We start from the raw sequence: 24,509 nt of genomic DNA, 5'->3' as shown, positions 1-24,509 counted from the left end.
CCCTTCCGGGACGCTCTAGCACACATTTTACTCCTCCGAGCTAGGGTTCGGTTAGGCAGTGGGCCTTGACCAGTAAAGCTGTGGCCGACCTTGACCTATCCAGTTCACAAACAACAAGGATGTGAGTGCTTCGAGTTTGTGTTCTGATTTGCGTCTTTTCGTTCCGGCCTCATGAATTTTCTTCACTTTTTGACAGCACAATGGGTGTATTTCTTTTTGTGGTCATGTTCATGGGGGCACTTACTCGGAGGGTTGTGCGTGCTTCTATCAATGCATCAAGTCGCAAAGCTTCTGCATTTTCTCTATGAAGGACCACAACATTATCTTGGTAGCTTACTTGAGCTATATGAAGCGATGTCATTTTTGTTATGTTTTGAATGATTTCTAATATTGTTTTTACTTGTTGGTATCAGCGTGGCCAACCTTCCAGACATGCAAGTATTGTGGGGCGGTTCCGTTTTAAATGATTGCCATGGCAGGTTAATCTTTTCCATTTCCTAACATGCCTTGTTCACCTGGATGCATGCCTTCCTTTTGCCGATTTGTATGTAGACTTGCATGAATTTGTGTGGGAATGAATATATTATGGCACGAACAGTGTTGTTGGTTGTGAGGTTTTCCCCAAGGCGATGTAGTCAGATTTGTGTCCATGTGGCTCCATACACGTGATGTTTACTGGTAGCTAAATCCTGAACCAACTTGTGGTGCCAACTTGATTTTTTTTTTGGTGCCAACTTGATATTATACTGAATCAAGCAGCGTGGATACTTCTGTTTGTTTCAGTCGGGATGTGATTGCTATTGTTACGGTACTGAAATCATTCTCAGGCTAATGGTATGAGGTTACACAACGGGTTACGGATCGATGTTAGCATGCATGTATGTACTGTATATAGTTGCACCTCATTCCACACGAAGCACGCGTGCAGTTCTTGATAAAACCATGCTCCCATTGTACAGGTCACACTGAATATGACATGGCTGCGAGAAGGCAGCACCCCGTACGCTCGTAGTGGCAGCAGAGCCTGCCCAATCGCCCCGTTTCCCTGACTGCCATGTCTCGACAGGCCAGCTGGTGGGTGCATCCCTCGCGTACGTCTCGTCCAAGTTTGGAAGGGAAACGTGCATAAGTTTCGATCGGGTTGGCCGAGGCCGAACCAAACGGCGGAAACGTCGCCACGGCATCATCGGGTCACCCAGGCTAGCCCCCGCGTGCGAGTTGCTCAGCCGGTGCTTGGAGCGAACGTGCTCGATCGGGCTCAGAGCAGGCGAGAGGACGATGTGGACCAGATCGGGGACAGCTGTCCTGCTGCCTGACACGCGCGGCGAGCACTGGCCCCACGCAGATCCTACCATCGGCTCGAACGGACAGCCGCGATGCTCCTCGATTCAAACCCGCAAGCCGTGCGCCGGTGACACCTCGGCCCCACGCAGTCCTGGCACCACGTTTACTATTTTCATCGGGGCCACGTGACAGAGAGGGAAATCGGGGGGCAGGCGTGCGCACACTGATCTTCTCTCCCCCGATGGTTCCATGGGGTCGCCGGGGTCTACAAATAGGCGGCCATTGCAGAGGAAATGGGTGGGAAGGAAAGAAGGCTGCAACCCCGCCCGGCCCCTGCCCCAGCTCGCCTCCTCCGCCTGCCGACGCCGGGTTTCGCACCCTGCGTCGCCGGTGGAGGCGGCATTGCCGTTGCACTACGGCGCATCTCCGGCGCCACGCTTCGCCTCGCCTCCCCCACCCCGCCTCGACCTGGTACGCCGCTGCTGGTAAGGCTCCGCTCCGTTCCAATGCCTCAATCCCCTCACCTCCAAACTTCCTCCACGGGTTGCTTGGGTTGTTTGCTGGGTGCAGCTCCTTCGCTGCATGCGGACGTGTCGAATTGACGCCTCCATTTTTTGTCTGTTGCTCTTGTTGATTAAACTCGGGGTAATTCTATGCGCTTGAAGGAAATGTAGCTCTTAAATTGATGCTGTACGTGTTACTATTTTTTGTTTGTTTGGAAGAATGCGATTCTTCGGCAATTTTTTCATCTGCAGCAGCAGCAATGAGCACGTAGGGTGAATTTTTCTCTATCTCTGTAGCATTTCTTTGGCCATCTTCTGGCACTTCTGTTTGAAGCGTTCTAATTACTTGCAGCTTTGGCGCATGGATGCAAATATGCAATCCCCTGCAAAATTGTAGCGCCATCTCACTACTTTGGGTTGTTATTAACATGGCCCCAAACATGCATGATTTGTACCCGCTTTTTATTTATGTGAATTTGGAGCTTGCTTCAACTTCTCTTCACGATTGCGGTGTGTGAAGCTTGTGTGCAGAGGAGATCTGGCAGCTTGATTGATTTCGTTAAGCAGAGCATGGCCACCGCATAAGCTTGTGCTATCATATTCATCCATGTATGGCGTTTGCTTCCCTTTGCTATGGCCTATTATCACATCATATTTGGCCCCAGCCTTTGGGGCTAGTTTCAAATGTCTGCCGGTCGATAGGATGCTTGCGTTTGCCTAATTCAGCTGGTCCAAATGGTCTGCTTTAATTACCCTTTTTCTTTTTTGGTTTGCCTGAAAGTTGAAAACCCTCCCTTTTTGGCTATCTCAGCTGTCAAGATAGTCATACAAAAAAATGTGCTCTTACCGTGTTCGGCACTAATACTAAACTAAATATAGCATCATGTTAAATGAAGGATACTGGGCATACCAAAGGCCATCATTCAATGGTTAATGACCAGTCAAAATTTGGCCCATCCAGCATGCTAAATATAGCATAATAAACAGAGGCAAGCCAAATTGGGCCAACCTTGCTATTTCCTTTGGCTGATACTTCACGTGCTAGCTATCGTATTCTTTCACAGACGAAATCTCAAGTTATGAAGCAACATTTTATGGGGTAATGCAACTCTGTCCATTGTCTTCATGCACAGTTTTCTTTGCAAATTCTCTTGGCTTTGTTTGTGTGGGAAGAACATGACATCTTCAGTTGATTTTTATGAGATGTGTTTTACTTGATGTGGCGTCCAAAATAGAACTTCTAGTCTTAATTCATTTTTATATGATGTTGTTCATAATCACAAAACTGTGATCATGAACAAGTAGTTTCAAATATGACTCCAGAGGTGCCACCTTTTTTTCCGCCAAACCTAAGTATTGTGGAAATAGTTGTTGGTATAGCCACACCTTTTCCTTGTTGGTAAACATTATATCTTGAATTAGAAATCTGTGGAGGTCTTATTAAAATTAAGACAGGGAATATATGACTCATCCTCTGTACACCATGCCTTTGCGCGCACGAAATCTGATTATGTTTTAGTCCCCCTTTCAGGCGATGGAACCTAAGAAAACCCTATTTAAGGGAGTGATTGAGGATTTTAGAGGAAGAGCATCTTGCTACAAACAAGATTGGCACAATGGGTTCAGTTCTGGGTTCAGGTTTGCTGCACCTAACAAGTCAACGCTTATTTAAATCTACGACTCTTACCAAAAATTTCCAGTTGTGTTGACTGTGTTGAATGCAACCTACGTACTGTCAGGATATTGGCACCTACTCTGTACATCTTCTTTGCATCTGCACTACCTGTTATCGCCTTTGGGGAGCAACTAAGTAAAGATACAGGTTTGTTTATTCTTCCTTGCACTGTCAAGAACTTTAGGTCAGTAGCATTTTCCCCATTTCTAAATACTGTCATGATATGCTACATCCTTTACTTTTATCTTTCCATGTGGCACTTGACAAAGATAAGGAGAATGTAGTCGTGGATCCTTGTTCTTAGGCACTGAAAAATGAAAATAAGTTTTTGTCGTGTTTCAGATGGTACGCTAACGACAGTTGAGACGTTGGCATCAACTGCTATATGTGGCATCATACATTCTGTACTGGGCGGACAACCACTGCTGATTGTGGGAGTTGCAGAACCAACAATTATAATGTACACATACCTGTACAGTTTTGCCAAAAATCAGCCAAACCTTGGAGAACGATTATTCCTGGCATGGGCTGGATGGTAAGGGATGATAAATAAATAAGAATTACTTCTTGTGATTGTCTTTCAGTTACGCCAAATGGTACCTCTATATTTATTTCATTGTTTTCCATTTTTATCCACTGATAGGGTTTGCATCTGGACTGCGGTCATGTTGTTCCTCATGGCAATGTTTAATGCCGCAGCTGCTTTGAATAGATTTACAAGATTTGCGGGAGAATTGTTTGGAATGTTGATCACAATCCTGTTCATGCAAGAAGCTATCAAGGTATAAAATTTGCTAAATGTTACTGTGTACTGCTACCAATGTTTAGAGATATATGATATTTTATGAGTTGGGTGGTCCATCTTTCTCGACTTTGGCCGCTAATATTTATGATCATACAAAACGAAACTGAATTGGGTCAGAGCCAGAGAGCCATAGCCGAACTAGGATCAGCTACTGCTTCGGTTAGGCAAAAGCGAGCATTCAATTGCATCAGCAGCTGCTTTTACCTCAAAACTACTCCCTCCGTCCAAAAATACTTGTCATCAAAATGGACAAAAATGAATGTATCTAGAACTAAAATACATCTAGATACATCCCCTTTTATTCATTTTGATGACAAGTATTTCCGGACGGAGGGAGTATGATTGTATCTGTTACTTAAAAAAAAGATGTATCTGTTAGAAACATGAAAGCAGAAAAGTGCTCTCGAAATAATAAAATTACATGATAATTAATATATAACCATAAAAATAGATTGTCAGGTTTTTCTTATTGAAGATTGTGTCTTGTTCAAAGCACTATATATTTTGGAGTAAAGGGAGCATTCTGGTAGACGCTTACTCACTACATGGTCTGTTTTCCGCAGGGAATGTTGAGTGAATTCAGTGTGCCTGAGGGTAAAGATCAGAGCCTACCCATATACCAATTCCAATGGGTATATATTAATGGTCTGCTTGGAATTATCTTTTCAATGGGACTGCTCTATACTGCGTTAAAGAGCAGAAGTGCAAGGTCATCGCTCTACGGAGCTGGTTTGTCATATTTCTCCATGTAGTACATTTGATCAACCAATCGTCTCCACGTACAAACTATTAATGCTTCAGGTAAAACTTTCAGGATGGCTAAGGAACGTGATTGCTGACTATGGTGTTCCACTTATGGTGATACTGTGGACCACGTTGTCATATTCGTTGCCCACCAAGATACCTTCAGGTGTTCCTAGGAGGTTGTTCACCCCACTTCCTTGGGAACCCAAGTCACTGCAACATTGGACGGTAGCTAAGGTAATAACGCATTTTACTTGGATCCAGGATCAAACAGTAGATATGTCACATATGTGAACTCATAATCCTGATGGGTGGTGATGAACATGCAGGAGTTATTTTCTGTCCCTCTAGCCTACATACTTTTGGCGATTGTGCCTGCTGTGATGGTTGCGGGGCTCTATTTCTTTGACCATAGTGTAGCCTCACAGATGGCTCAGCAGAAGGAGTTCAATTTGAAAAACCCATCAGCATACCATTACGACATTTTGGTCCTGAGCTTTTCGGTATGATCTATTATTCTCTCTTCTTCTGGCATTATGGATGTCAGTCCTAATAGAATTCTGAAGATCTTATCTGTGAATTCCAACTGCTTACAGAAAATAGAAAAACTGTTATAAATTAGGCAACATGTGGAGAATTGTTTACTGTTCTCATGGTATAGAAATGCTACCGCAGGTGTTGATTTGTGGCCTTCTTGGCATTCCTCCATCTAATGGAGTACTTCCCCAGGCCCCCATGCACACGCGAAGTCTTGCTGTCCTCAGGAGGCAGGTTGGTAGTTTGTGGTCTTCTTGGCTTTTCAGTGAGCTATTCAGTTTCACCTTGCTCATCTGCCGTCTCTCTTGGCTCAAATTAGGCGCTCCGCAAACAGATGGTCCGAACCGCCAAGGAAGGCATGATGAACAATGCTAGCAGCTCAGAAGTTTACGGCAAGATGCATGAAGTTTTCATTAAAATGGACGACAAAGGCAACGTAAGTAGTCACTCGCCAAAACATGCATGTAAGAATCATATGATCTCAGCTTTGTTACTTAAAACTATATATCTTTAACGTCGCACAGGAGGATTCTGCTCACAAAGAGCTCAAGGAATTGAAAGACGCCATTATCACAGAGGGGAAAAAAATCACAGAGGGGAATGGGGCAGTGACTGCGCCTGAGGTATTTGACCCTGAAAAACATCTGGAAGCTTACTTGCCTGTACGGGTGAATGAGCAGAGAGTAAGCAATCTGCTTCAGTCCCTGCTGGTCGCGGGTTGCATTGGAGTTGTGCCGGTCATTCAGAAGATACCCACATCAGTCCTGTGGGGGTACTTCGGCTATATGTCCATCGACAGCCTGCCTGGGAACCAGTTCTGGGAGCGCTTACAGCTTCTGTTCATCTCCCCTCGGCGGCGCTACAAGTACGCTCTATTGGCGACTCTTGTGTCTGTTCATTTCTTTCCATCGTATGCAAAGCAGCCTTATGCATTTTGGTCTCATTCGGTTCATTCAGGAAAACCGGGAGTAGGGGTGAATATTCATCTGTTCTAATTTTGGACAGGGTTCTTGAAGGCGCTCATGCGTCCTTCTTGGAGTCGGTGCCTTTCAACCAGATATTGGCCTTCACCGTTTTCCAGCTGATTTATCTGTTGATGGTCTGGGGGATGACATGGATACCGGTGGCGGGAATCCTGTTCCCGCTCCTCTTCTTCTTCCTCATCATCATCAGGGAGCATTTGCTCCCGAAATTCTTTGACACGCGCCACCTGTGGGAGCTGGATGCGTCCGAGTACGAAGAATGCGAGGGGGTGCACCGTGATCCATCGATACCAGAGGTATGGGTTTCTGTCACTCCCGGGTTGCATTTACTACATCTTTTAGTCTCGTGTGCGGTTTAGCATGTCACTGCTGCTAGGATTTCATTTGGTTCCCTTGCCCAGGGTGATGGCGAATCCATCACACGAGGCATCGAAGATCCCTCTGAATATACTGCCGAGGTGATGGAGGAATTCACGACTCACCGTGGAGAATTGAAGCACAGGGCTCCAAGCTTCCGTGACGAGCGGCTGATACGGGTACCGGCTCCGACCCCCATCCACGCGTTGTTTTTTCGCCCTGTAAAATAACCTCGTGCCGAAACTTGACATTTCGTGTGTTTGTTTTGGCAGCTGAACTCTGTCCAGATGACGAGACAGTTCTCCCGGATCTCTTCTTTTGCTCCTACACGGCCCTGACTACAGAAGGAGATTGTTCAACAAAGACCTTTTTTACTGGCATGAATCTCCTGACGGAGGGTGCAAAAAATGCGGCAGTTCGTAAGTGAACGTACGGATGATTTTTTGGGGCCGAAGACACGTCGAGGAAACTGTGCAGAGCAAGTGCCGGTCGCTGCAGGGGAGAAATGGGGAATTTGTGTGGGTGCGCGAGTGTTGCTAGGTATGTGCTGTTGTGCATAAGAAAAAATAGGACGGGGTACGGCGAGGGAGCAATCTAGTAAGTAGTACTCCCTCCGTCTCAAAATAAGTGTCTCAAGCTTAGAATAAATTTCTATTAAAACTAGTACAAAGTTGAAACACTTATTTTGGGACAGAGGGAGTATTATGTTTGTAGTACACCGTTGTGATTAACTGGAATGGGGACGCAGCTCCTCTAGTTTTATGGAAGCGATTCAAACCGGCCGACCGGTCTCAGCTTCCGCCGGCTGCCTCGCGCGTGAACCGTCCATCCCCTCTCCTATCTCTTTCACGCTCAGCTATCCGCTCCATTCTTTTTCACGTGCTCAGGCTTCTCATCTAAAACCCGTCGTAGCCACACCCGCTAAACCTCTTCCCGCCTATGGCCGCTCGGTGCGAGAGGCACCCACCGTCGCCGTGGAGGGCCGCAGCTGATGTTGCGAAACGCCGCCACATGTGTTGCAAAGGCCCGACCTCGGGCAGGTCCAAGTACTTCTGCAAAGCGGTGTGATGATGCGCCATCGGCTTCGCACACGATTTGGTGCTTCTGCTATGGTCAGTCTTGCTGCGAGGTTGTCATGCTACGACAAAGTTGCACCCGCGAGACGACCATATTGCTGGAACCAGCTACGACTAATGCTACGATCGCGGTCAGCGCGTGCTAGAACCGACATTGACGAATGCTGGGACCACAGTCACCACGTCCTAGAACCGGCATTGATGGATGTTGCGCCCCCGGTCAGCTTGTGCTGGAACTGACATAGGTGAATGATGGTACCATGATAACCACATGCTGGAACCGGTGTCGATCAATGTTGGGACTGCGAGCGACCGCGCCGCACCCAGCTACTGCAAGATGTTGGGGCCACACTAAACCACATGTTGAAACTGGCATCGATCAATGTTGGGACCACGCTAACCACATGTTGGAACCGCCGACCACGCCGCACTCAACTGTTGCAAGATGCTGGGACAAGGGATCTCCGCTCCTGCAACCGGCAAAGCTGCGTGATACTACCGAAGACAAGTATGTTGCAACGGGGGTGGCGGTGCTAGCCGTGCGTGGCGGTCGTAGCGTGCTAATGCGAAGGTGATGATGTCATCATCATTGGAGACGACACATCATTCGTGAAGCTTGGCTCAAACTTATATATGCACGATGGAGGGTTAAGTAGTATGCCGTCCAAGAAAGAATCAAGTGAACACATGTAAAGGAGATGATTCATCTTTATGTATATGAATTAGATGTGGCACGTGTCACTTGACAATGGAACTCTTGACATGATGATGTCCGCAGGATGCTCCGCATCAAGCGGTGAATGCATTGTGCTCCTACGGCGAGTTTCTGCGACGCGGGTGTTGCGACTTTTTTTCGCCGGGGAAGGCGCGCGGGGAGACGTTGGGGGATTGTTTTCCCTCGTCGTTGGATGTGCATTGCGGGTGGTAAAGGACGACATGGTCAACGCAATCCTGGACCTACGCTTCAGTCCAATCCAACGACTCATAGGGCCACCGGCGAGGTGTGACACCCTACTCCTGCCTTGTGTTCTTGATTGTATGTTGAGAGATCTCCTGCTTACAAGGGTGTAGCAAGCTCTAAGTGTTCTAATGGGGATCCATCCTCGTAGACGGTCTCCTTTGCGACTTATATAGTGCGGAGAAGATTACACCATTGGTCCAAATATGATGACAACAACCTCGTAGCGAGACAACGATGTTTGCATGTTGCATAGGTGACCCATCAGGGACAATCGTGCAGAGAAGTCGTCTTTGGAAGTGTCATCTTCCTGACACACGTGAACGCTAGTCTACCTGCTCCTTGAGGCCTTCAACGATGCGTCCTAGACAACACACCCCTCGTGTCATCATTGCATCCCTACGATGTGAGCCATGCCAGGCAGCATGGGCTCCCTCGATACCCATCAGTCATCCTTGGGGTTGATGGGTCGTGCCAGTTGGTACCCGCGCTCAGTGCAGATTGGTGCTCGGGAAGAAACCCCCGAATGCCACCCACCGCGCTCATCTGGATCCTGGTCGTTGTGACGTCGAGACTGACTCTACTTGGTGGCCCCGGGGATCCCGTTTCTCCCCCACCTTTAATGCGTGGTGGGAATCAGATGATAAATTATGTTGTTTTTGGTTGAGGATGATGTCGTGAATCTTACATTCTTAAGAAGTTGATCCCCACTACTAACAATTCTCTCAACATGCAGCCCGTCCACATCATCATCTAGCCACCTCAGGAATTTTCATCCACGTCACTTCATCTCTTCGTTATTTTCTTTTCTTTTCCACGCTCACGTAGCATCCCTTGCTGGCATATTTCCCCCTAATGTTTTTTTACCAGCGCGTCGCTAGCCCACCATCCACTATGTACTTACAGTTAATTCCCACTGTCCCACACGATTCTATAAGATTAATTGAGGAGGCATTTGAGCGGCCGGTCGGAGTAGTGATGTCGCCCATATTCAAAAGGAACGAGATCCTCTAACATCACGAAGGGATGTCAGGGAAGCTACAGTACCCTGATGTTCACATTCATATGATTAAGGCGAAAATGACTTGAATTAATTTGTAAATTACAAATCTACTGTATACGTTTACAAAAATTAGATACAAACAAAATTATGCTGCAATAAAATCAATTTCAGATTTATTTTCTATGAACAGTAACTGTCTACAATACATATCGCTACAGTAATCGTGACACCCCTTCTTTGTTTTGCATTGGAGCTTTGTGACATCCCTTCGCGATATTAGAGGATCCGTTCCCTATTCAGAAGACTATCACGATGGTTCACCTTCATCTTCCCTGAATATATATATCTCCACAAAATTTGCCTTCGAAGTCTTCAAATAAAAATAGTTCCCCTTCACATCCTCGCCCCGATGTACCTCACGAGCCCGACTTTTCTCTGGCGGCGTCCGTATATGAAGAGGCGGCGCCGGCTTGAGGGTATCGGGCGGAGGAGGCCTGGGGACGACAAGGTGGTTCCCTCATCTCACAGAAAACCGAGCGTGTTCTTCCTCCCTCCCCTCTCGAGACTTGCGGCGGCTATGGAGCGTGGGCACACATTAGCAACGGATGGAGGGCTGCAGCACCGGATCGAGATGAGTCCATCTCCCGCTCTCTCTCTATCTAGATCCCTCTGGATGGTGTGTGTGCTCCGCGCCGGCCATGTGTGCGACCGGGAACGAACAAATCAGACCTAGGTGGATGTGACTGGATGGCTGGAGGCCTTCGCCGCCGACCCACACATCGGCACCACCTCCCGCGTCGTCTCCAAGTCCGTTCCCTGCTGATTAGTTCTTCTTCTGTCTGTTGGTCTCAGTTAGTTCGTCCCTTCATCATCAGGCCATCAGTCATCACTACAGATGGAGCAAGGAGGAGCATTCAGCTGTACTTTCCATAGCCACTGATTCCACCACGCAGGTCATACGGTGCTTTGCATCTGTGATAAGAATAAGATTAATCTGATCTGATCTGATTAATGTACTCAATTTCGCTGGTTTCTTCATACTGTTTGTTGCAGGAATTGTCAGAATGGAATGCGAAATATTGCGACAAGTTTGGATTTGTCTTCATGATATGCGTGTCCAGGAGGACCGCCCCTGAGGTCTTTGCCGAGCTTAAGTTCTGCAGATGTCCATTCCAGTAGTTGATTTCTGTAATTGACGACATGTATGCCTGTTTGGGTTGTCATCTCAACAATCCTTCCAACAGTATTTGGATATGCTCGCCTTAAATTTCAATATGTGGTTTTTGTAATTGACATGTATGCCTGTTTGGATCATCTCAACAATCCTTGCAGCAGTAATGAGTTTTTTTTTTTGGTGTGCGTATGTGTTGTGTGCCGTTCGGGTGTGCGTGCGTGCACCGGCCGGTTGTGCTGGTGCTAATCCTCTCTCCCAGTTGATTCCAAGGCACTGTACTAATTCTTCTCCTCTGTTTGTAGGTGCACAAAAGTGAGGCCACGACGTGGAGCTAGGCGGCGGTGGACTGGAGAACTTCTCTCTGTTAATTCTGTCTTTCTCTCTCTTAATAAGTTTATCTATGTACTCTTTGTGTTAACTGTGTGTGTGTGTGTGTGTTAATCCTGTATGAAGAATCAACATAATTCTGTGAATTTCAGACTTTGGGTGAAAGCAACGGGTTCAGTGGGCATGCGTGACTATATCCTTCTGGTGCATTTAATATATGTAATTGAGCGAACAAGTTGCATAATGACAGTTTCCTATTTTCTTTCTATAGAGTTATGTTATCCAATGCACATAATTAGTCAGAAGAGGGAGCTTTCTGATGCAGGTACAACTAAACACTATATTTAGAAGACCAAAGCCGTAAGGATCTATCTGGACTAATGACATTTGTTTATCTCTTGTTGTCGGATCGATTAAAGTAAATGTACCTGGGTGTTCTGCAGATTGCACACAATCAAGACTTGGGGTTGTAGCTAGGTGTTCAAGTTTTAGCTGCAGCTTGATAGTTTATTCCACTTGCAGAGAGAGTGGAAATATTGCCTAAAGGTTTAACCATTCTCTTTCCGATTGTTCGTCTATTGTCCAAGCTTTGAATGATATAAGTTGGAGGTTTGATCTTACTTACCTATTTATCATTCTAAAGTAAGTTCAAATAAGAATCGTTTATTCATCATTTTGTCCTTTTAGTTGAGTAGTTGATGAGTAAAACACCAACTAGGCAATATTTTCTGCAGCAACGCGCGGGGTATCATCTAGTTTCATAAATAATTGTGACATTGTCATGGACGTCCTGTTGGTGATGACGTGTTGGCCTTGCCGATGTCGTTTAGCAGCAAAAAATAACACTGTACATGCTTGAAAAAATCCAGAAAAATACGAACATCCATATGAAATCCATGACTTAAACCGAGTGCACTTGTTTCATCAGGCCGAGAATTCTATTACTCCCTCCGTTTCAAATTAATTGAAGTTAAATTAATTGACGTAGCTCTAGTACAACTTCAATTAATTTGAACCGGAGAGAGTATATACCTTTCTACCTCGCATATCTCCAAGTGTGGACGCTTTTATTATTATTATTATTTTGACTGAATTATTATTATTATTATTATTATTATTATTTTGACTGAATTATTATTATTATCATTATTCTTATTGCGAAACAAGCGTGCACGCTACTTATTCCTGGATTTATTTCAGGATTCTCGGCGATGTGCTTTTAGTGGGAGGAGACGTTGAAGGAAATATGCCCTAGAGGCAATAATAAAGTTGTTATTTTTATATTTCCTTATTTATGATAAAGGTTTATTATTCATGCTAGAATTGTATTGATCAAAAACTTAAATACATGTGTGAATACATAAACAAACACCGTGTCCCTAGTAAGCCTCTACTAGACTAGCTCGTTGTTCAAAGATGGTTAATGTTTCCTAACCATGGACATGAGTTGTCATTTGATAACATGATCACATCATTAAGAGAATGATGTGATGGACAAGACCCATTCGTTAGCTTAGCATAATGATCGTTCAGTTTTATTGCTATTGATTTCTTCATGTCAAATACATATTCCTTTGACTATGAGAATATGCAACTCCCGGATACTGGAAGAATGCCTTATGTGCTATCAAATGTCACAACGTAACTTGGCGATCATAAAGATGCTCTACAGGTATCTCCAAAGGTGTTTGTTGAGTTGGCATAGATCGAGATTGAGATTTGTTACTCCGGGTATCAGAGAGGTATCTTTGGGCCCTCTCGGTAATACGCATCATGAGAAGCCTTGCAAGCAAAGTGATTAATGAGTTAGTTGCAGAATGATGTATTACGGAACGAGTAAAGAGACTTGCCGGTAACAAGATTGAACTAGGTATAGAGATACCGACGATCGAATCTCGGGCAAGTAACATACTGATAGACAAAGGGAATTACGTATGTTGTCATAAGGTTCGACCGAAAAAGATCTTTGTAGAATATGTAGGAGCCAATATGGGCATCCAAGTTTCGTTATTGGTTATTGACCAGAGAGGTGTCTCAGTCATGTCTACATAGTTCTCGGACCCGTAGGGTCCGCACGCTTAACGTTCGTTGAGGATACAGTATTATATGAGTTATGTATGTTGGTGACCGAATGTTGTTCGGAGTCCCGTATAAGATCACAGACATGACGAGGAGCTCTGGAATGATCCGGAGGTAAATATTGATATATAGGATGGTATGGTTAAGCCAGGGCCGACCCTAGTTGGGGGTGGGAGGGGGGTAGGGGGCGGCCGCCCCGGCCCTCCAATGTGGAGGGGCCCCCGAATGCCATGAGGCTCTATTGTATAGCATGGTAAAAGGTTATTGTATGGCCCAAGTAGTAGTAGCTGGAGTGATACATGACGTAACACACGCATTGACCAGGCTGGGATCGAGTAACTTGGGGCAAGATCGTAAAAAAGGAAGGAATATAAGCGAGGCATCACCCACGTATCACGTCGCCTTTTTGCCTTGCAACCAAACCGCCGCAGATAATCTTGAGGCCCAGATCGCAAGGGATGCGACTGTGCGGTGGAGCTCGGCGGCAGACCTGTGCATGTTGTGTTCGTCTGTGGAGGTGAGTGTTTCCAGCCGGTCAACACCTTTTGCTATTTGTATTAGTATTAACCTTCAGTTCCTGCGGTTTAATAGAGATGTTGCCGTGGTGTAGATGCCAGAGATCAAGACGAAGAGCAAGGCACTGGATGATCATGGTAGGTAACTTTGAGATGACTGTGCAATGACTACACAAATCAGATAATTAAGTCTTGAGTTACATATTTGCATAACTAGGTAAGAGTAAATTTGCAGTATCATCGTACCATTGATTTAATTTTTGAAGATATGAAGGAAATATTTTTATCATCACTCATATGAATTTGTTCATCTATCTTGTATACAATTTTTTTAGGACAATTCATGCAGTCACATGTCTTTTCTTTTCCGGGAAAAGTGGATATTTATTCCTCAGAAATAGCATTACAGTCAATTAATACAAGCTCTATGACACTGTCTGGAACACGATGCAGCCAACAAGCGGTGCAATCTCTAGTTCTTCCAACATTAGCTAGACTATGAGTAACACTATTTTTTTATGACGATATATTTTCAGCGGAACAAACCCACAAAGCTTCAGAAACTTCTTAGTTTATGTCATCAAATGGCCATAGTTATAGTACAAGGCTAGCATGAAACATGGCTTTGCATTTTTAAGAATACCTTGTGATAGCCACACACACCTTTATCTACTTCCTCCGTGGGCCATTATTTCACTGTTCATCTTAAGGGGCCCCGCTTGTTAGTTTCGCCCCGGGCGACAGAATTCTCAGGAACGGACCTGGGTTAGGCCAAGGGGTAAGGCCCATAGGGCCTTAGGTCGATGCAAAAGGATGTTTTGCAGAGGTCAGGGTCCAAACGCCGGAGACCCTGGCGTCTGGCCCTGGGCCAAACGCCGAGTGAAGGAAATATGCCCTAGTGGCAATAATAAAATTGTTATTTTATATTTCCTTATTCATGATAAAGATTTTTTATTCATGCTAGAATTGTATTGACCGGAAACCTTAATACATGTGTGAATACATAAACAAACACTGTGTCCCTAGTGAGCCTCTACTTGACTAGCTCATTGATCCAAGATGGTTAAGGTTTCCTAACCATGGACATGAGTTGTCATTTGATAACGGTATCACATCATTACGAGAATGATGTGATGGACAAGACCCACCCGTTAGCTTAGCATAATGATCGTTCAGTTTTATTGCTATTGCTTTCTTCATGTCAAATACATATTCCTTCGACTATGAGATTATGCAACTCCCGGATACCGGAGGAATGCCTTGTGTGCTATCAAACATCACAACATAACTGGGTGATTATAAATACGCTCTATAGGTATCTCCGAAGGTGTTTTTTGAGTTGGCATAGATCGAGATTAGGATTTGTCACTCCGAATATCGGAGAGGTATCTCTGGGCCCTCTCGGTAATGCAGATCATAAGAAGCCTTGCAAGCAAAGTGGATAATGAGTTAGTTGCAGGATGATCTATTACGGAACGAGCAAAGAGACTTGCCGGTAACGAGATTGAACTAGGTATGAAGATATCGATGATCAAATCTCGGGCAAGTAACATACCGATAGACAAAGGGAATAACGTATGTTGTCATAACGGTTCGACCGATAAAGATCTTCGTAGAATATGTAGGAGCCAATATGGGCATCCAGGTTCCGCTATTGGTTATTGACCGGAGAGGTGTCTCGGTCATGTCTACATAGTTATCGAACCCGCAGGGTCCGCACACTTAACGTTCGATGATGATATTGTATTATATGAGTTATCTGATTTGGTGACCGAATGTTGTTCGGAGTCCCAGATGAGATCACGGACATGACGAGGAGTCTCGAAATGGTCGAGAGGTAAAGATTGATATATAGGACGATAGTATTCGGACACTGGAAGTGTTCCGGGGGGGGGGGGGTACCGGGTACATATCAGGTCACTGGTAGGGGTTCCTGGCAACCCCGACAAAAGATATGGGCCTTATGGGCCAAGAGGGGAAACGCACCAGCCACCAGGGGCTGGTGCACCCCCCGTATGGGTCGAACCAGAGGAGGAGAGTGGGGAAGGGAGAAGGAAAGGAGGGATTCGGCCTCCCCCTTCCTGCCCTCCTCTTTCCGTCTCCCTCCAGTAAATAAGGAATGGGGGGCGGCCGACCAAGGAGGAACCCAAGTAGGATTCGGTCCTAATTGGGGCGCCTTCTGGACTCTCCCTCTCCCTCCCACCTATATATATATATATATATATATATATATATATGGGGGGGGGGCGCCCCTAGCACACATCAGACAATTGCCTAGCCGTGTGCGGCGCCCCCCTCCACCATTTATACCCTTGGTCATATTTTGGTAGTGCTTAGGCGAAGCCTTGTGAGGATCACTTCACCATCACCGTCACCACGCCTTTGTGCTGACGGAACTCATCTACTACCTCGACGTCTTACTGGATGAAGAAGGCGAGGGACGTCACCGAGCTGAACATGTGCAGAACGCGGAAATGTCGTGCGTTCGGTACTTGATCAGTTGAAGCGCGAAAAAGTTCGACTACATCAACCGCATTGTTTAATGCTTCCGCTTATGGTCTACGAGGGTATGTAGACACACTCTCCCCCTCGTTGCTATGCATCTCCATGGATAGATCATTGCGTGTGCCTAGAATTTTTTTTGTTTTTCATGCTACGTTTCCCAAAAGTGGCATCATGAGCCAGGTCTATGCGTAGATGATATGCACGAGTAGAACACAAAGAGTTGTGGGCGGTGATAGTCATACTGCTTACCACCAACGTCTTATTTTGATTCGGCGGTATTGTGGGATGAAGTGGCCCGGACCAACCTTACATGTCCATGCACATGTGACTAGTTCCACCGACAGACATGCAACTAGTTTTGCATAAAGGTGGCCGACGGGTGTCTGTTTCTCCTACTTTAGTTGAATCGAATTTGACTACGGCCGGTCCTTGAAGAAGGTTAAAACAGCAAACTTGACGAAACAACATTTTGGTTTGATGCATAGGTAAGAAAGGTTTTTGCTATAAGCCCGTAGCAGCCACGTAAAACTTGCAACAACAAAGTAGAGGACATCTAACTTGTTTTTGCAGGGCATGTTGTGATGTGATTGTTGGGAAACGTAGCATGCAATTCCAAAAAAAATCCTATGCTCACGCAAGATCTATCTAGGAGATGCATAGCAACGAGAGGGGAAGAGTGTGTCCACGTACCCTCGTAGACCGAAAGTGGAAGCGTTAGCTTAACGCGGTTGATGTAGTCGAACGTCTTCTCGATTCAACCGATCAAGCACTGAACGTATGGCACCTCCGAGTTCTGCACATGTTCAGCGCGATGACGTCCCGTGAGCTCTTGATCCAGCAGAGGGTCGAAGGAGTAGACGAGTTCCATCAGCACACGGTGTGGTGACGGTGATGGTGATGTGATCTACTCAGGGCTTCGCCTAAGCACCGCGAGGATATGACCGGAGGCGTAAACTATGGAGGGGGGCACCGCACACGGCTTGGAGCAATTGGTGTGTTCTCTAGGGGCGCCCTAAAGGAAATATGTCCTAGAGGCAATAATAAAGTTATTATTTATTTCCTTATATCATGATAAATGTTTATTATTCATGCTAGAATTGTATTAACCAGAAACTTAGTACATGTGTGAATACATAAACAAAACATATTGTCCCTAGTATGCCTCTACTTGACTAGCTCGTTAATAAAAGACATGTGTTGTCATTTGATGAACGAGATCACATCATTAGGAGAATTATGTGATGGACATGACCCATCCGTTGGCTTAGCATTATGATCGTTACAGTTTCATTGCTACTCCTTTCTTCATGACTTATACATGTTTCTCACACTATGAGATTATGCAACTCCCGAATACCGAAGGAACATTTTTTGTGCTACCAAACGTCACAACGTAAGTGGGTGATTATAAAGGTGCTCTACAGGTGTTTTTAAGGTGTTTGCTGCATTGGCATAGATCGAGATTAGGATTTGTCACTCCGTGTTTGAGAGAGGTATCTCTGGGCCGTCTCGGTAATACTCATCACTATAAACCTTGCAAGCATTGTGACTAATGAGTTAGTTGCGGGATGAAGTATTTCGGAACGAGCAAATAGACTTGCCGGTAACGAGATTGAACTAGGTATGATGATACCGACGATCGAATTTCGGGCAATTAACATACCAATGACAAAGGAAACAACGTATGTTGTTATGCGGTTTGACCGATAAAGATCTTCGTACAATATGTAGGAGCCAATATGAGCATCCAGGTTCTGCTATTGGTTATTGACCGGAGATGTGTCTCGGTCATGTCTACATAGTTCTCGAACCCGTAGGGTCCGCACGCTTAACGTTCGATGACGATTTGTATTATGAGTTATGTGATTTGATGACCGGAGTTTGTTCGGAGTCCTGGATGAGATCACGGACGTGACAAGGAGTCTCAAAATGGTCGAGACGTAAAAATCGATATATTGGAAGGCTATATTCGGACACCGGAAAGGTTCCGAGCGATTCGGGTATTTTCCGGAGTACCGGGGGGAAATTCCTATTTGCCGCTCGTTGCGGCAAGTAGTTGACGCGACACACAGGGGCAGATCTGACGAGCTTTCGGATGGGCCAGCCCGTTCAAACGTTTGTACGAATCCGGTTTTGGGAATCTTCTAGGTGGTTCATAGCCGGTTTTTTCTTGTTTTGGGAACCTTCTAGGAGGTTCCTGAGCCAGTTTTTCTATTTCCTTTTATTTCTTTTTGTTTATTTTCTTTACCATTTCTTTTTCTTTTTCATTTAAAATTTTCTTTTCTTTTTCTATTTTCTTTTCTTTTCTTTGCTCTTTTCTTTTTCCTTTTTTCGTGTATCTTTTGTTTGAGAATTTCAAATATTTATTCAGAATTTTATAACATATTATTGCTTTCAAAATTTGCTCTGAGTTTCAGAAAATGTTCAGAAATTTCATAATATGTTCACATTTTCAATTTTTCTTCATAATTTCAAATAATGTTCGTCTTTCAAAAAGTCTTTCAGTAATTTCAAAAAATGTTCTTCTTTTAAATTTTGTTCACAATTTCAAAAATGTACGGTAAATTCAAAAAAATGTTCTTGTTTTCAAATATTTGTTACGTTCATGCTTTGAAATATTGTTAGGAATTTCATAAAGTGTTCCTATTTTCAAATTTTGTACACAATTTCAAAAAAATGTTCGTGTTTCAAAACTAATTTCAAGAATTTCGAGAAAAATTCTTCTTTCAATTTTTGTCCAAAATTTCAGAAACTCTTCGTGTTTAAAAAAAACTGTTCTATAAATTCAAAAAAATGTTCTCATTTTCAAATGTTTGTTACGTTCATGATTTGAAAAAAAACTTCAGGAATTTCATAAAATGCTCCCATTTTCCAATTTTGTTCACAATTTCAAATAATGTTCAACTTCCAAAAAGTCTTTCAGGAATTTCAAAAAATGTTCTTGTTCTAAATTTTGTTCACAATTTTGAAAAATGTTCAGGTTTTAAAAAATGTTTAGTAAATTCAAAATAATGTTCTCATTATCAAATATTTGTGACGTTCATGTTTTGGAGAAATGTTCAGAATTTCATAAAATGTTCCCATTTAAAAATTTTGTTCACAATTTCAAAAAATGTTTATGTTTCAAAAAGTGTTTGAGGAATTTTAAAAAATGTTTTTGTTTTAATTTTGTTCACTATTTCAAAAAAGCGTTCGTGCTTTAGAAAATGTTCATTAATTTCAAAAAAATCTTCGCATTTTCAAATCTTTGTTATGTTCATGTTAAAAAAAATGTTCTCTTATCAAAATATATTGAGAATGTCGTTCATAAATTTTTTAAGTTTCAGAAAATGTACAGGATTTTAAAAATATGTTCTCTTTTTATGTTTCCAATATTTGCTCACGATTTCAGAAAAATGTTTGTGCTTCAAAAAATGTTCAAGTATTTCAGAAAATGTTTCTTGTTTTCAAAAAAAAATCACAATGATAGAAAAGTTTCAACTTTTCCAAGAATTATCACGTTTTAGAAAACTGTTAGGTTTTGTAAAAATGTCCGTGTTCTTTCTAAATTCGGATTAGAAAAATTGTTCACAATTTTTTAGAAAATAAGCTTAGATTATCAAAAATTATTTGTGTCATTTCGAATTGTTTGAAAATTTCAAGAAATGTTTCTACAATATTTTTTCTAAAATCTCAACCCTTTTCGATGTTATTTTAGTCTTTCGTGCTTGAATATTGTGTAGCTCCCTTGTGGTCGAGTGGCTAGCTGGTTGGGGTCTGCTCTGTGGTGTGCGCGAAATGGTGGGATCGAATCCTAGCGTAGCCAACCTGTTTGTCGGGTGTTTTCTTTTTGGGCGCTACGGGAATTCACCGGGAGAAGTAACGGGCCTTATTGGGCTTTAGTGGAGAGAGGGGAGAAGGGCCAAGAGGTGGCACGCGCCTCCCCCCACCAAAACCGAATTGGACAAGGGGTGGGGGCGCAGCCCACCTTTCCTTCTCCCTCTCCCTCTCTTTCCTTCTCTCCTACTCCGAATAGGAAAGGGAATCCTACTAGGACTTGGGAGTCCTAGTAGGACTCCCTATGCTTGGCGCGCCCCTAGGCCGGCCGCCTCCTCCCTCCCTCCTTTATATACAGGGGGGAGGGGGGGGGGGAAGCACCCCAAGAACACACAAGTTGATCTTTTAGCCGTGTGCGGTGCCCCCCTCCATAGTTACACATCTAGGTCATATCGTCATAGTGCTTAGGCGAAGCCCTGCACCGGTAACTTCATCATCACCATCGCCACACCGTCGTGCTGACGAAACTCTCCCTCGGCCTCAACTGGATCAAGAGTACGAGGGACGTCATCGAGCTGAACGTGTGCTGAACGCGGAGATGTCGTACGTTCGGTGCTTGGATCGGTTGGATCACGAAGACGTTTGACTACATAAATCGCGCTAACTAAACGCTTCCGCTTTCGGTCTACGAGGGCACGTAGACACACTCTCCCCTCTCGTTGCTATGCATCACCTAGATAGATCTTGCGTGATTGTAGGATTTTTTTTTAAATTACCGCATTCCCGAACACGCCCCCCCCCGCGTATACAAAGGAGGGAGGGAGAGGAGGCCGGCCTAGGCGTGTCCCAAGTGGGAAGGAGTCCCACTTGGACTCCTAGTTGAATTCGCCCCCCTTTCCTTCTACCGGAGGGGGAAAGGGGGAAGGAGAGGGAGTAGGAGAAGGAAAGGGGGGTGGCACCCCTTCCCTACTCCAATTCAGCCTCCTACCTTGTGGGGGGCGCACCAGCCCCTTGTAGGCTGGTTAACCTCCCTCCTATGGCCCATATATTTCCCGGGGGGGGGGGGGGGGTCCGGTAACCCCTAGGGTACTCCGGTATGTACCCGATACACTCCGGAACCCTTTCGGTGTCTGAATACTACCTTCCAATATATCAATCTTTACCTCTTGACCATTTCGAGACTCCTCGTCATGTCCGTGATCTCATCCGGGACTCCGAACAACCTTCGGTCACCGAAACACATAATTCATATAATACATATCGTCATCGAATGTTAAGCGTGCGGACCCTACGGGTTCGAAAACTATGTAGACATGACCAAGACACCTCTCCGGTCAATAACCAATAGAGGAACTTGGATGCTCATATTGGTTCCCACATATTCTATGGAGATCTTTATTGGTTGAACCGCTATGTCAACATACGGTATTCCCTTTGTCACCCGTATGTTACTTGCCCGAGATTCGACCGCGGTATCTTCATACCTAGTTCAATCTTGTTAGCGGCAAGTCTCTTTACTCGTTCCATAATGCATTATCCCGTAAGTAACTCGTTAGTCACATTGATTGCAAGGCTTCATATGATGTGCATTACCGAGAGGGCCCAGAGATACCTCTCTGATAGTTAGAGTGTCAAATCCTAATCTCGATCTATGCAAACCCAACAAACACCTTCAGAGATACCTGTAGAGCATCTTTATAATCACCCAGTTACGTTGTGACGTTTGATAGAACACAAGGTATTCCTCCGGTGTCCGGGAGTTGCATAATCTCATAGTCAGAGGAATATATATTTGACATGAAGGAAACAGTAACAATAAAACTGAACGATCATTATGCTAAGCTAACGGATGGGTGTTGTCCATCACATCATTCTCCTAATGATGTGATCGCATTCATCAAATGACAACACATGTCCATGGCTAGGAAACTTAACCATCTTTGATCAACGAGCTAGTCAAGTAGAGGCATACTAGGGACACAGTGTTTTATCTATGTATACACACATGTATCAAGTTTCCGTTTAATACAATTCTAGCATGAATGATAAACATTTATCATGAATAAGGAAATATAAAATAACAACTTTATTATTGCCTCTAGGGCATATTTCCTTCAGTCTCCCACTTGCACTAGGGTCAATAATCTAGTTCACATCTCCATGTGATTTAACACCAATAGTTCACATCACCACGTGACCAACAACCAAAGGGTTTACTAGAGTCAATAATCTAGTTCACATCTCTATGTGATTAACACCCAAAGGGTACTAAGGTGTGATCATGTTTTGCTTGTGAGAGAAGTTTAGTCAACGGGTCTTCCATATTCAGAGTTGTATGTATTTGTAAATTTTCTATGTTTACAATGCTCTGCATGGAGCTACTATAGCTAGTTGCTCCCACTTTCAATATGTATCCAGATTGAGACTCAGAGTCATCGGGATCAGTGTAAAAGCTTGCATCGACGTAACTCTTTACGATGAACTCTTTATCACCTCCATTATCGAGAAATCCTTAGTCCTCTTAGGTAACTAAGGATAACTTTGACTGCTGTCCAGTGATCCACTCCTGGATCACTATCATACCCCCATGCCAAACTTATGATAAGGTACACAATAGGTCTGGTACACAACATATCATACTTTATAGAACCTATGGCTGAGGCATAGGGAATAACCTTCATTCTCTCTCTATCTTCTGCCGTGGTCGGGTTTTGAGTCTTACTCAACTTTACACCTTGCAACACAGGTAAGAACTCCTTTGACTGTTCCATTTTGAACTACTTCGAAATCTTGCCAAGGTATGTACTTATTGAAAAATCTTATCAAGCGTCTTGATCTATCTCTATAGATTTTGATGCCTAATATCTAAGCAGCTTTACCGAGGTCTTTCTTTGAAAAACTCCTTTCAAACTTTCCTTTATGCTTTCCAGAAAATTCTACATCATTCCTGATCAACAATATGTCATTCACATATACTTATGAGAAAGGCTGTAGTGCTCCCACTCACTTTCTTGTAAATACAGGCTTCACCACAAGTTTGTATAAAACTATATGCTTTGATCAACTCATCAAAGCGTATATTCCAACTCCGAGATGCTTGCACCAGTCCATAAATGTATCTCTGGATCTTGCACACTTTGTTAGCACCTTTAGGATCGACAAAACCTTCTGGTAGCATCATATACAACTCTTCTTTAAGAAATCCATTAAGGAATACAATTTTGAAATCCATTTGCCAGATTGCATAATCATAAAATGCGGCAATTGCTAACATGATTTGGACCGACTTAAGCATCGCTATGGGTGAAAAAGTCTCATCGTAGTCAACTCCTTGAACTTGTCGAAAACGTTTCGCGACAAGTCGAGATTTATAGACAGTAACATTACCATCAACGTCAGTCTTCTCTTGAAGATCCATTTATTCTCTATGGGATGCCGTTCATTGGGCAGATCCACCAAAGTCCACACTTTGTTCTCATACATGGATCCTATCTCATATTTCATGGCCTCAAGCCATTTATCAGAATCTAGGCTCATCATAGCTTCTTCATAGTTCGTAGGTTCGTCATGGTCAAGTAACATGACTTCCAGAATAGGATTACCGTACCACTCGAGTGCGGATCGTGCTCTGTTTGACCTACAAGATTCTGTAGCAACTTGATCTAAAATTTCATGATCATTATAATTAGCTTCCTCTCTAGTTGGTGTAGGCATCACAGGAACGGATTTCTCAGATGAGCTACTTTCCAAATTGAGAGAAGGTACAACTACCTCATCAAGTTCTACTTTCCTCCCACTCATTTCTTTCGAGAGAAACTCCTTCTCTAGAAAGGTTCCGTTCTTAGCAACAAAGATCTTGCCTTCAGATATGTGGTAGAAGGTGTACCCAATTGTTTCCTTAGGGTATCCTATGAAGACGCACTTTTCCGATTTGGGTTTGATCTTATCAGGCTGAAGCCTTTTGACATAAGCATCATGTCTCCAAACTTTAAGAAACAACAGCTTAGGTTTGTTGCCAAACCATAGTTCATACGGTGTCGTCTCAACAGATTTTGACGGTGCCCTGTTTAACATGAATGCAACTGTCTACTACCTCTTGAGCTTGCGTTGGTTTTCCCTTGAAGAGGAAAGGGTGATGCAGCAAAGTAGCGTAAGTATTTCCCTCAGTTTTGAGAACCAAGGTATCAATCCAGTAGGAGACGACGCACAAGTCACCGAATACCTGCAA

General features: G+C 44.0%; 1 protein-coding gene and 1 long non-coding RNA gene across 6 annotated transcripts; both read left to right on the top strand.

The window, feature by feature from the left end:
* The first annotated feature begins 254 nt into the window (after nucleotides 1-254).
* Nucleotides 255-7,687, top strand: LOC123114713 (boron transporter 4). 5 transcript variants are annotated; one of them, XM_044536152.1, is made up of 16 exons: nucleotides 255-328; nucleotides 414-479; nucleotides 960-1,769; nucleotides 3,319-3,425; nucleotides 3,527-3,609; nucleotides 3,805-3,997; nucleotides 4,106-4,244; nucleotides 4,831-4,996; nucleotides 5,082-5,248; nucleotides 5,341-5,514; nucleotides 5,687-5,782; nucleotides 5,868-5,984; nucleotides 6,073-6,413; nucleotides 6,506-6,827; nucleotides 6,933-7,067; nucleotides 7,161-7,687. In XM_044536152.1, the coding sequence occupies exons 3-16, from the start codon at nucleotides 1,578-1,580 to the stop codon at nucleotides 7,224-7,226; spliced, it is 2,298 nt and encodes a 765-aa protein (XP_044392087.1). In that variant the 5' UTR covers nucleotides 255-328; nucleotides 414-479; nucleotides 960-1,577; the 3' UTR covers nucleotides 7,227-7,687. The 5 variants fall into 5 exon arrangements, with proteins under 5 accessions (XP_044392087.1, XP_044392093.1, XP_044392084.1 ...); XM_044536158.1 differs by having other exon boundaries at nucleotides 3,307-3,425; nucleotides 6,554-6,827; XM_044536149.1 differs by having other exon boundaries at nucleotides 3,307-3,425.
* Nucleotides 7,688-10,282: 2,595 nt separating this feature from the next.
* On the top strand, nucleotides 10,283-12,350 carry LOC123114705 (uncharacterized). Its single transcript, XR_006456553.1, has 3 exons — nucleotides 10,283-10,878; nucleotides 10,979-11,062; nucleotides 11,402-12,350. It is a non-coding gene; the product is annotated as an uncharacterized lncRNA (long non-coding RNA).
* Nucleotides 12,351-24,509: the final 12,159 nt, after the last annotated feature.

The sequence above is a fragment of the Triticum aestivum genome, chromosome 1B (genome assembly GCF_018294505.1).
Source record: "Triticum aestivum cultivar Chinese Spring chromosome 1B, IWGSC CS RefSeq v2.1, whole genome shotgun sequence".
NCBI classification, from domain to species: domain Eukaryota; kingdom Viridiplantae; phylum Streptophyta; class Magnoliopsida; order Poales; family Poaceae; genus Triticum; species Triticum aestivum.
Note: the sequence above shows the minus strand (reverse complement) of the source record. Positions and strands in the feature narration are given on the sequence as shown.

Excerpts from the sequence above, each read along its gene's own strand:
- LOC123114713 (XM_044536149.1), top strand. The coding sequence starts at position 1,578 with ATGGGTGGGAAGGAAAGAAGGCTGCAACCCCGCCCGGCCCCTGCCCCA. Across the intron at positions 1,770-3,306 it reads GACCTGGTACGCCGCTGCTG|TCCCCCTTTCAGGCGATGGA; the intron begins GTAAGGCTCCGC and ends ATTATGTTTTAG. Across the intron at positions 7,068-7,160 it reads GTGACGAGCGGCTGATACGG|CTGAACTCTGTCCAGATGAC; the intron begins GTACCGGCTCCG and ends TTGTTTTGGCAG.